This window comes from Aphelocoma coerulescens, chromosome 3 (assembly GCF_041296385.1).
Source record: "Aphelocoma coerulescens isolate FSJ_1873_10779 chromosome 3, UR_Acoe_1.0, whole genome shotgun sequence".
NCBI lineage: Eukaryota > Metazoa > Chordata > Aves > Passeriformes > Corvidae > Aphelocoma > Aphelocoma coerulescens.
Window position 1 is genome coordinate 48,946,727 of NC_091016.1, and position 12,894 is coordinate 48,959,620.

General features: G+C 46.3%; 1 protein-coding gene across 3 annotated transcripts in view; it reads right to left on the reverse strand.

The window, feature by feature from the left end:
• Positions 1-4,121: 4,121 nt before the first annotated feature.
• Positions 4,122-12,894, reverse strand: part of FRMD1 (FERM domain containing 1) — a 40,848-nt gene continuing 32,075 nt past the window's right edge. For 2 of the 3 annotated variants that reach the window (XM_069010196.1, XM_069010197.1), the window contains 7 exons: positions 12,376-12,441; positions 12,098-12,166; positions 11,734-11,908; positions 10,510-10,845; positions 10,255-10,383; positions 9,458-9,537; positions 4,122-7,416 (listed from right to left, as the gene is read on the reverse strand). In XM_069010196.1, coding sequence (XP_068866297.1) covers positions 7,129-7,416; positions 9,458-9,537; positions 10,255-10,383; positions 10,510-10,845; positions 11,734-11,908; positions 12,098-12,166; positions 12,376-12,441 — 1,143 coding nt within the window. In that variant the 3' untranslated portion in view covers positions 4,122-7,128. The remainder of the gene's footprint in view (positions 7,417-9,457; positions 9,538-10,254; positions 10,384-10,509; positions 10,846-11,733; positions 11,909-12,097; positions 12,167-12,375; positions 12,442-12,894) is intronic. The other variant, XM_069010198.1, reaches the window with a different exon arrangement.

Genomic DNA, 12,894 nt, shown 5'->3' on the forward strand with positions numbered 1-12,894 from the left:
TATCTGCCTGCTTATCCTGAAAACAGGTTAAAATCTGCATTATGACTGTGGACCTCTCCTTAATTTTGCCTAAGCTAACCTATGTTTTTCAGTAGTACTGATGAAAATTTTGGAGCTCAAATGGGTTTGTGCTGAAGTGGATTGGAAAGCAGTGGTTTGTGCCCTCTCTATTATTTGCAGAGCACATGCTAAGCAAAATCATACCCAGCTGCTCCCACAGCAAAACCTGCTGTTCATCCTGCTGCAGGATGTGGCTAGCTGAATGCCAGTGCTGCCAGTCAGCCTGGGCTGGGACTGGCCAGGGACTCAGCCACTCCAGGGGAGCTGTCCACACTCCCAGCCTCAAGGCATTGTGTAAGTGCGGGCTTGGATCTGGATGTTTCAAAACACACCTGTACTTGAGGCTCTCTATTGCCCTTCTGGCATGGGCCCCTTGAACATTCCTATTGCCAAATTTTCCCTTCAGCCAGGTATGCTGGGAAACATTCCTTGTTTCCCTTCTTACAAGCTGTAAGACTTATGCAAAAACATGATTCAGGGAGCTGGGTTTCCAAAGAAAACCTAGAGCACTGCAACTCCTGCACACGCATGAGGACAAAGTTGCCAATACTAACACTGTCCCCTGCCCCCAGGTGCCTCACCGGCCTTAATGCACCCAGTCTGGTGACTGGCATGTCCTTCTTGACTATCCCAAGAACATCAGCTCCCAAAAATGCATCACATAACACATTAGCACTTTAACATAGGAGTTATGGGAGCCCTCTCTTCATGTCTGACTAAAAAGACAGTAGCCAGAAAGTAAGCATTAGCCACAGAAAGACCACATGGGCAGAAAACCCTCCCTGATGTCTGTAGTGGTGCACTGTGTGTGCCAGAGGAGAGCTGGGTTTACTTTATGAAATGATGTTTGGATGAGAGAAGTGAAACAAGATCCTTTCTGTACACTTCTCCATCATGTGGTTGATTCCTCCAGCCCATCCCTGCTGACCAAAGGCATTCTTGCCAACACCAGCCTCACCCTCTCCTGTGCTCCCCTCCTGCACCAGTCAGGGCTATCAGAGAGTGGGCCATGCCAGGAGGGTGTTGTGGAAGAGGCACCCCATACCTGTGCACTGTCTTGCCAAGCCGTGGGCTCAGCCACTGTGCCAGCTGCCCCTGCTGCACCTGGGCTGAAGGGAAGGGCAGAAGGGCCCAGCTGTGAACAGACAGCAGCCCAACACTAATATTCGGCTACCAAAGGGGGTCATGGAGGTGGAGTTGGATGGTGGGCAAGCGATTGCAATGGCACTCAGATGTCATTAAAAATTCAGTATGGAATTAAAAATTCAGTACATCTGATTTCCTGGGTGCACCTAAGGGAAATACCCGGTGGTGCTGCTCTGACACTGCAGAGCTTCTGTAGAAAGGAAGCTCGCTCCAGGATGAGGCAGCTCCGCACGGAGACAAAAGCTGCTTCACTGAGTGGTACTTGGGGCTCCCCTACACCCGTCCTGTCTACACCCACGGCCCGTGCGGGACACTGAAGGCAACTACAGGCACAGAGCTGCCTCAGCACATACACACAGCCGTGCTGTCCCAGCTACAGCATCTCAGGGTACAGCTGTCCGGGCCCCTGGGACTTCTCATCCCATTGAACAGGTCTGCCTTTCTTAAACCAACTCGCCAGAGGGGGGAAGGTTCTGAACTTGTATCAGCGTTTCACGGCTAAATCATCCCGTGCCAAAGATGACCAGAAGCTAAGGGCCATCAGCTTTCTCCTCAGTGCAGTTTGAGTACACATCCCTCCTTGCAGGAGCTGGACCCTCGAGACCTGGAACGACTTCCTTACGCTTTTTGTGTGGGATTCAGTGAAGACCCGACGACCACCGATGGCTTTGGGCTCTGCTCACTCAAGTACCGATCACCCCGGGCTGCCCCATCCCAGGGGCGACGGTCAGTCTGGAGCCCGCAGGGTGCTGACAGAGGCTGCCCGAGGTGCATCGGCACCACTTGGCCACCCGGGCCCGGCCTGAGGCAGCAGCGGCCGCCGCGCTCCTCGGGCGCCCCCGCGCGGCCCGGCCTGGCCGCCACAGCCGCTGCGCCCTCGGTGCCCCATCGCATCCCGCTGCCGCCACGGGCCGGGAGAACCTCCAGGGGACGCGCTGGGTCCCTTCCTCCTCCCCATGCCCCAGCTGGTGGGTGTCCAGGAGAGGCATGAAAGTAGGAGCCAGGCCTTGGGCACCACGAGCCCGGGAAGACACTCCAAGAAGGGGGAGGCGTCACAACAGCGGTTCCGAGGTAGAGGCAGAAGAGAGGAGGGTAGGGATGAGGAAACAGAGCTGCCACGAGAAGCCTGGTCAAAGTAACCAGGAGACAGCCGACCCAGACAGAGGAAGCACAGTTGCTGGTGGGCAAGGAGCTACAGCTTTCCACTGAGAGGCTTTAGGGCCAGTACTCACTCAAAAGTGTTCAAACTCCTGAAACACTCTATCAACCTTCAGTGTCTCAGATTTTGCTGCCAAGAAATCCATTGAAGAGTTGATCTCACCTCACCCAAAATACCTGGGTTGTTTTACCCATCAGCTTTAGCACACACCTGCAGGCCTTACCTCCATGCAGCTCCCAGACCTGGCATGCCTCAAAACAGATCCAGTGTAGTAACCACGCTGTCCCCACCCCACACTGCAGCACTTGACTGAACCCACACAGGATTTGCTGGTACCATGAGAAGCCCCATCTTCTGAGACAGACTCATTCTATAAGTTTTAGTCAGCAGCAGTCCACCCTAGAGGGCAAGAAAGTGCTATTACTTGCCAAGCAAAGACACAGAGAGAAGTGACAAAGTCCTTTGAATTTGGGTGACTTAATATTGATCTGTTATTTAGTTTCACCTCCATACTGATGCCTTTGAAGTGGCCACCTGAAAACAGAGGCTAGACAAAAATAAGAGAATAAAAGTAGGTATTTACTTGAAGGGCCTTCAAAGGTACACCTTGGGAGTGTAAAGCCTATGAGGGGCTCCACCCAAGATGGACACTGGGTCACAGGATCTTCATGCTTGTATCAGTTTGGTCCATTTGCATATCAGGGGTAATTCTCCAATTATAACTTCAGTTAAGGATGTAATTACCCTAAGTTTGCTCCTTCTCTCAAGGCTTTAGTTTACACATTTTGGGGCCTGGGACAATCAAGGTGTCCTTGAAGAGCAAACCTAGAGAGGTTTGTTATGTCTAACCAGCATGAGTGAACAGTAGTTAACAGGCCACATGAAACTTCAGAGTTACACACTAGGCAGTACAGGATTTGAAGAATATTTGAAAAAGTTAAAACTGAAGGCATCAGACAAAGCTCCATGTGTAATCAAATCACCCTCTTACAGCATCCCCAAACCAGAGTTCGATAAGCTTCTAAAGTCCTTGAAAATTTATATACTGGAAACATAGCCGGTACTGAACAAAAATATGAAGTACAAGAAAGGAAATAATAAGAATAGGGACAAGACTACAACATCAAAATACCTAAAAAGTAAATTTCTTTCAGAGAAAAGGAAAAAAACCCAACATTTGCAAGAGACTCCCAAGTGAGCAAGCTTCTTCAAGAAGAGATCCAAATAGTCATACTGTGGCACTGCTTCATAGATTTATGACCCAAGAAAAGAAAACTTTCCTTTATCCACGCCAGACTCCAGGCCAGAAGGTTAGGTGACTTTGGTGCTCTTCAGCAGCACTTTGCATCACATGGGCTGGTGGCTGTCTTTGGATGCAGCCCCTGAGAGGATGGTGACAGGATCTCTCTACACCCTTGGGAGTTCACACACTTGGTTTTCTTGACTAACCACCACGAGTAGCTCAACTTGTCTCTTCAGTCAGATTCAGCCCCCTCTAGTGTCCCGCTGACTCCAACCTGCTCAGCTGTGTTCTCAATACCTGACAAAGGCCTCTTTGGCATTGAGCTACTGAGAATGGCGAGGAGGAACAGGACTTTTTCCAGTACTACAGTGCCTCTGGGTTTGTCAGCACAAGCTGAGCTCATATTGATTACAGTCTGGCAGCAAATTAAATTCTACAACCCCTCTCAAATGGAAGACATTACTGGACACAGTACTCCTTGGACACAAAAAAACCCCTACACAATTACCTTTTTCTATCCATACTTTATTGCAGGTATACATATAATTATTTATATTTTATTTTAAACAAGAAATTCCTTTCATGGAAAGGAGAAACTTTTACCTTTAAAATAGAGTGATTATAACATGAGTATTTTACAAATATGTACAAATATTGGCAGCTAGTTTCTAACATCAGCTGATAAATGCTTACACACTAACATCTACCAAACTATCAAACTCAAAAATAAGAGACCTTCTAAATCCAAACAAAAAATAAGTCTACTACTAGCAGGAACAGGTGTTTTTGTTTTCTTAATATGAATACAAAAGTTGCATAATAGATATTCACAGTGCTCATAAGACATTGATTCATTTTCAGTCTATACACTAAAGTGTCTGGTCTCCCCTTCATATGCATATGTCACTTAACAGTACTGGAGGGAGCTGCACAGACCACTGAGAGAAGATGGTCAGACCTGTAGAGTTTGCCTTCCCTACCAGCCATGAATAAATACAAGAATGCCCCAGGTATGTACAAGGCAGTGATGCTCATGCAAGAGTCAGTTACACTGTTTTCAGGCACTGGTGAATTTTGTAACCAGCGGCAGCAGCCTTACAGCTTCACCAAATCCTTTAGACACCTGGTAACTGCAAAACCAGAATAGTGAGCTGCCTGCTGGCAATAAACACTTCCGTGATGTGGTTAGGCTGAAGCAGACATGGATGTGATTGTCTTTGAGAGAAGTGTGCACACGGTGCACATGCATTTTATGACACTTTTCCAAACAAATACACCCACTGAATTTTGACTTTTTTTTCCCCTGTTAACAACCATTCCCAGAACCACGAGTAACTGTACATCTGCACGGGTGGGAGAGCAACAGGTTAGCAGGGCCCTCACTCCAGACCTCCCCACCTCACCTTTTTCATGGACAGGCATTGCTGCAGTAAGAGCCATCCCTCCAGCTCCATGGTGGCTGCAAGAGCAAGGCTCCTGCATTGCTGCAAGGCTGCTCCCTGCAGTACAGCCACTGGCCTCCTGGATCCAGGCCATGCCCATCTCCCATGGCTTATGGCCAGACAGGAACCAGGTAACAGGGAATCACTGACAGTGGAAGGCTTGACTGGACTGTTCAAGAGCAACCAGCCAGATGTCCTTTATCCATTTAGGAGAATTCATTTTGGATGCAGTAAACATACCTCAAGTACTTTGCAAAGGCATTTTGGCTTTGTTTGGAAGAAAAGAAAAGAGGCTACAGTAAACACACAGCTCCTAATTGTTCATTACAAAAAGAAAGAACAGTGTGATCAAAGAGGGCACAGTCAATTAAGTTGTGGCTACAGTGAGCCTGCGCCCATCATTCATTCCTCAAACACAGCTTGGGTTTGATGCTGGATTCATCTCAGAGGATGTAGAGCTGCTGGTCCCACTTCAGTAAATGCAGATGCACCTGCACAGCCTGTCTCTACATCACACTCACACAGAAGTAGCAAGATGATGGACTTCATGGATTTGCTACTTTAATGACTTATGGGAATGCAATTTACCAGACAACTACTGAGCTTGCAAGCCCATCATCAAAACAGCAGCTCAAACCTTCCTTGTCATGGTCTGGCTTCCTTCCCTTCCTGAATTAGGCTATCTTCAGCTTTTGATGACCAACACTACACAACACACACTTTCCCAACCAGCAGAATAGTATTCCTCTGCTTCTAGAATTTGCCAAAACACGCCTAGAAGGCTGTCAAAAACTGGGCACAAAGCTGAGCCTTCAAGTACAAGCTTCCCAGTGCTGGAATTGATGAGGGGAGGAAATCAAACATATATTTATTTGCATGTAACTAGGTAGCAGGATGTTTTCCACACCAAATGCTTGAATCAAACAGCATAATTATGATTATTTTCCCTAGCGAGAGCCAGTACAGCCAGCTCTACCACTCTCAAGATGACCAAACAAGTACCCTTGGTCTGGCACACAAACACCCTACATCAGCCCTGCAATACCACACACACATATTTGCATGACCTATCCATGACTAAGTAGGACACAGTCACTTTGTCTGTCCTTACAAAGTGACTTTCTCCAGTCCTTACTTGCCCCCTAAGCAGAGGGGAAAAAATATAAGGAACAGGTTTATTAAAAACAAAGAAAAGATCAACATTAAAGTATGTATCAAAGTAAGGGGTGATCATGCCTGGACAAATTTTCTCCAGTCACACTCCTCTCTTCAAAAGCCAGTCAGCTAATGCTCTTGCCCTCTCTACTCTCAGAAGCAGCCAAGTCATTTGTTTTATCTCCTCCCTGTCTCCCTAAGGATATAATGCTAATCTGCATCACAGCAGTAGTAGACAGCTGACAGTCAGTTCCATTTGTTGCAATAAAGAAAAAAAAACCGACCACACATTGTACGTGGCTGGATGCTTACAACAAAATAACAACAACAAAAGAAGAAGAAACTCCTGGCAGAGCAGGTCTTGCTCCCAATGCAGGAAATAAGCAACTTGTGTTCATTACAACTGAAACAGGCCAGACATTTCCATGCACAGCCCTCCAAATGTGCTAAAAATATATCCTGGCCTGACAGCTGTTGGCAATGTTGCAGCAGCACAAACTGAAGACAAACACACTACCTATACACTAGCATTAAGAGACATGGACCACAAGAGAAAAGCAGGAACATGGCATGGACTTTAAATTTCTTTCTGATTAATCCATTTAGACACAGTTTGCTTTACTAGCTCAGCATCGTTTTGGTCCACTGTTTTTTGGTTTTTATGTTGGTTGTGTCACTGTCAAGGGTGCAGGCCACTTCCATTTCCTGCTTAGACTGACACTTCCAATGCCACTGTTAAGTGCTACACTCCAGTTGATTTGCCCTGTAGCCAGGTCTGCAGAAGTGATGCCACTCACTGATACGGAGCATAATAACAAAGCCACTCACCACCTCCTGCAAGAACCAGAGTGACATCACATGTGTTAATGAGGTATATATTTCCATGATGAGCTGTTTCCTGGTATGGAAGAGCTCCAATCTCATTACACCACGAACTCCTCTGGGACCTGGTCCTCTCCCAGAAGATCCAAGGAGAGGCAGTTCATGGATCGCTTCCCGTAAAGGGCAGACTTGGTTTTGCAGTCTGCTGTGGAATACACGCAGCCGTAGACAGACAGCTTATCCTCAAGGCTGCAGCCGAAGGTGTAGCTGTGGGACGTGTCTGAAGACAGCGTGGCACTTAGGGATGGGTGCCGGCGCTTGTACAGGCGGATGTCATCCAAACTCTGGCTGTGCTGGTCTGTGCAGCTCCTGCTTTTGGGCGATCTGACCTGCCAGTTCAGCAAGACACACACAAATGAAAACAATGAGCTCAAATACAGCCTAAGGATGCTGGATATGGCATGCTAAAAGTTTCCTAAAATTGTTCTTCCGCTCTTTCAAAAGAGCCCCACCAGCCTTCTGAAGGATGTTGGCTTAAAGAAGGAGCTGTGAACAATTCAGAAATTACAAGTGCAATAAGCTGTCCTGCCACGTTGAGCCAGATGCTGATCTGTCTGCACTGTGTCCTCAGTGTCCAGTGCAATGGATGAAACACTTGACAGATACTGACACCTGAATGACCTCACACTTCTTGGCAGATCCATGCAGTTGTCCTCAAATGGACAGCACGCACTTAACAAAAAACATCCCAAGTGCTTGAACACACTGAGTTAAGTCTAATGAGCTGAAAGGAAGGTTCAGAAGGCAACCATGCAAACTAATGGGTTCCAGTGTCCAGTAATTGCAACAGTTTCATCTACATAACATTGTTCCATAAAGAGCAGCAACAAATCAGCAGTAATTCCCAGAGGCACCATCTTGCTACACAAGCCTCTGTGAAGGAATTATTGTCCATTGGAGAGTATTTCCAGCTTCACCACTTGTATTTTTTTCTTTCTCTGCCTCTTTAATAATCACCTCTTAAATGCTATTATTAAGGCTAATTTCAAGAATATAATTTTGAAACCAAGACACTTCTGTTGACATCACAGAAACTTCCTCCCAGTATCACTTCCCTCACTGCCACGGGAGGGGAATTAAAAAACTACCCTGAGGAAATCCTGTGCTGGCTCAGCTGTACTCCCAGAAATAGGAATATGTTGCACTGTCTGGTCAACGCTAAGGAAACCCTGCAGCATTTAGTTACACAGCCTTGTGAGGAAGGTTTTGCTAGTTTTCTAAGGAGGCACCAAGTATGTGACGCACTAAAGTGACAGCCAGGTCTTTGCGATCATAAGACAGTCCTGTGTTGAGCAGAACCATTTTTATAAAACAGTTGCCTCATGATCATTTAACAGCGTAAGCATGTAACAGCAGTAACTTCAAAAACATTACAGCTTTACAAGATGCCCACTTCCAGCCATGAGCTCTTAAGTCTTCTACTCAAATAGAGGAATAAATTAATTATTATTTGTATTGTATAGTCTTCAGCTTTGGAAAAAAATAACCAAGATTTTATTCAAACCTCCTACAGCACTTCATGGACTATTTTGTTGAATAAATGAAAATTTCTTATAATTTTTGACTCGGTCCAGAAAGAAACTTGAAAATTTAAAAAAAAAAGTCCTAAGAAGTGACTGAAATCCTTGTTAAGTGTTTTAGAATTCTCTCAGCAGATAAGGCCAGTTTGGATTAAGAGAGGGTAGAAATGGTAGAGGTGCTTTTTTTGTGGTTTTTGTTTTGTTTTTTTTTTTTTCAAAAAACCACAACATTTCTACCCCAGTGGGTACAGCTATACTTTGAAAAGAGGTCTTGAAAAAGACATTTTAATAATCTTCTTCCAAATATAAGTTCTTCTATGAGGTACTTTACCATATATAGTTTTCCCTTTCTCAAGTGTTTGATGAAAAGAAAACCTTGACAACAAAGACTTCAGTACACAGAGTACAATCACACAAATGATACAACAACTAGAGCCTGAGCATCTGGTTTTGCTCTGATGTAAGCTACTTCTGGCTTCAGGAGCAGGAACATGATCAAGTTTGCAACTCACATCCAAACTGCATAGATGGTCTTTGCTCTGTATTGCACTGAAAATCTGGAAGTGTCTGATTTTCCATGTCCCATTCAGAAGACTAAGGCAGACAATAACTGGCCTGCAAGATCTCCCTGCTGATTGCCCCAAACCTTTCTATACTATTCTGAACCCAAATGCTGCTCTTATCCTATTCCTGAGAGCAGTAGCTGGCCAGCAGCTGGTTTTGATTACACCATGTAAAAATCAGTCAAATCCAAACTAATCCAGGTGTCCTGATTTACAGCTGTCTCCATTACACTAGACCTTGGTTCAGTGCCCACACAGACCCTCCTGCTGAGCAATCTCTCCCTTACCTGGTGAAGGGATTCCACACTTTGGCCCCTCATTTTGATTAGTGTGACTTGCACCACAGACAGAGATTCCTGATTTATAGCTGCAAAGGAGGAGGAGAAAGTGAAAAGCATTTTAAGTTTGAGGTTTTGTGGGCTGTGGAACAGGGAAGTTGTTCTCACAGGCCACACTCAAACAGTGCTATCCTCTAAAGACAAATATACATCATTAAGCACCCTCAGTGCTCCAGGAGTTTTGCTCATGAGTACTCATTTTTGGCCCTAAAGATCAATGTTCGAAAACTTTCAAGAAAACAGTTTCTTGCCAACTTGTCCCATTTTCACCCTTCTTGCTTTGCTATAAAGACTGTATGTATCAAGGCCAGACAGCTCCTGCATAATCCTATTGCCTAGCATTCCCTGTATCACAAGCCACAAAACTTTACCTAGAAATTTCTGTGACCATCCCATTATTCTGTGGTTGAACCCCTTGGCTGTTTTGTGGCATACAAGATTTTGAAGCATATTCCTTCCCTACAGAAGGTTTACCTCAATTATCTTTTTGTCATTAACTGAATATAAGCGTGGCACATTTAAAGAAGGGAGACTTTGAGGAGCACAGAGGAGAGCAGCATTGTACAATACAGAATGCTGGCCTTTTAAACTCTAGATCAGCTGCCTGCAAATCTTGTTGCAGTAGGGCAGTAAATAGCACTGGCAGCTGTTTGGAAGGAGATAACAGTGCTCTTAGATCCCTCAGATTACGCCTGTTGCTACAGCCTTCAAGAACAGCATTGAGCAGCAGCAGAAAGCCATCTCACCTTGGCAGCTAGCAGCATCTAGAGGCAGGGATTCAACAGATTCTCCCACAGTGGCCTCCTCTAACTGGTCTCCCTCTAAAGGCTCATCTACAGGCATCTCCTCTGGCTCATCTACTGCCAGCTCAAGCTCTAGGAGGAAGAGAGCAGCAGGAGAATGGTTAGCATTACAGTTGTGCTCCAAGCTGCTGTACAGTCTCTTACTCCCTGTTCTCCTGCAGAAGACAAAAGTGGGCTCCACCTGTCCAAGTTATTTACCATCATCCTGAGTGTCATCTTCAGCCCGTCCTTTGCTGCCACTGTCAATGCCAGAGCTACCATAGCTGATGGTTGAGCTGCAGGATTTCTCTTTCCTATGCACCCGGTCAATGCTGAAGGGCTCATCCACCGACATTTCCACGGACACGCGGTGCCTGGAGTCAGCCTCGATGCCCGAGGTGTGGGAGCTGCCGTGACTTCCCGTGGACTGGCGTGAGAGGCGGTTATCCCTGCGGCTGCCGCCACTGCTCCCGCTGCCATGGGAGTTCTTGTCGCACGGGTCCAGGTCCATGTCTAGAGTGTCACTGATATAGGACTCCCGGTAGCGCTTCTTCTCTGAGGAGAAAAGAAGGGACAAACCAGTGAGAACTTTAAGGAAAGGTAGCAAATATATTCAGGAAGTTCTGTTGGCACAAAGCAACTAAGGAACAACTGCTGCAGCTACTGAACAAATACAGGGACAGCTTTGTATTTTGTTTGCTCAACAGATGGATGCTCAGGTGGTTGTAAAAGAATTAGTCATATTCATTGTAAACCCAGCATCTCCTAAATTAGACACAGGCAGGTAGAGGCAGTTATGATACAGAAACCAGTAAGTTTCAGAGTGAAGGTCAGTAACAACAAAGCAAAACGAAAGCAAACAAAAAAGGGGAATTACTTAGTTAACTTCAGTGCTCTATCTTTAAAACCAGATGCACTGATTGGTTCTTGAAATACCCACCACTGTGTGAAGTCAGCTAAGAACAAGATTCCTGTGGCTGGTATTTATTAATGATTTATTATTTCTCCCATGGCTTGTATGTACTGAGGGTGGACGAGAAATCCATGAGACACTAATGGACACAAAACAACTCAGTGCCTTTAGCCCATAGGCACTTGATCAGTGGCTCACTGATCTATGTGCCACTGGTTGCACCCACACAGCTCAAGGCCACTGCTGTAACCCCACTGAAGGGAAAGACAGAAACCACTTAAAAGGAGGTATTACCCCTCTACTGCTCTCACACAAATACACTTCCTGATCACAGTCTACAATGCGGGAGCCATAAACACGTCTTAGGAATGGACTTGAAACGTATCTTACATCTCTGTTTCTATTACTGACTCTCTGATAAGGCAGAAACACCATCAATTAGATGAGAGCATCCACCATGAAACAACAGGAGAGACTAACACACTGTACTCTTCCCCTTTCCAAACTCACTTGGGTGTTCCCTAACATACCTTCAGCTTCCTCCAGTTTTTGGATCTGCTTCAAAACTGGCTGAATATTCAGAAAGAGCCGGTGGCTGTTACTGAGTAGCTGCAGCAAATGCCGTGACCTGAAGGGGCAACCCGTGTAGTAAACCAGTTTCCGTGCAGAGGGCAAACCATCTGGCTGGATTTCAAATTTTTTCCCCTGCACAAAGAGGAGAGATGCCAAAGAAATGAGCAAGAGCACGTTTTCAGTCACACAGCTACCAGAGATAGCCGTGGTCTTGTGTGTGCAAGTGACAGGACCTGAGGCGGTGGCACAGGCAGGCTGACAGCTTTGCCACGTCCCAGGCTGACAGCCACTGGCAGATGGCCTCCATTCCGTCATACTCACCAGAAAGGCCAGCTTCCCAATGTGAGACCAGGGAAAGTCATAGAGGAGCTGGCGAACGTGATTCACCTCCTGCAACACATCAAACTCAGAGTGACACAGGGACTGGCAGGTACAGGGTGGAGCCAGCGATGTGCAAAGAATTTGCAAACAACCAAGAATTTGAGATATGTGGAGCCTGGTGTTCAAAGGGGAGGCAGAGGAGCCATGGTGAGGGGGGAGGACAGGGGAACTGGGCAGAGTTAATGCTACACCAGAAGGCTTTCACAGCAGTCTGTTACCTGATAGATGTGCATTCCTCTCAGGGTCAGGCCCAGGATAACTGTCGGTCGATCCTCCTTCTTATCCTAAAAGACAGAAGAGTCAAAGGTTAATCTACAAAGGCCATGCTCTTGTTCTGGCACCTACTGCAGGAGAGGTAGCAGGACTCCTCATCGGGCAGATGCATCAACTCATTTGGTTTTTATATTATGTTTGTAAAGTGCACCTTGCCTTGTTGACCCCTGAAATATGTAAAATCCCCTCACGCTGGGAGGCTCAGGCATGTCACCATGTCCTAACTGCCCTGGACAGGGAATCCTGTAGCTTTAGTGATTTGAGAGTATGGACAATTACTGCTCTCAGAGGTACCTTGTAACCTCTCTTGCAACCACTTGCTGTCTCTGCTGTCCCCATGAACATGCACCACTCTTGTTCTCCAGGTGACAGAGAGCCCAAAACTGAAGAGAAACCCATCCCTCTCTCCTTGCCACTGCTGTTCCCATCCAGGGATTTGCTAGATCTTAGGTGTCCCTTGGCTG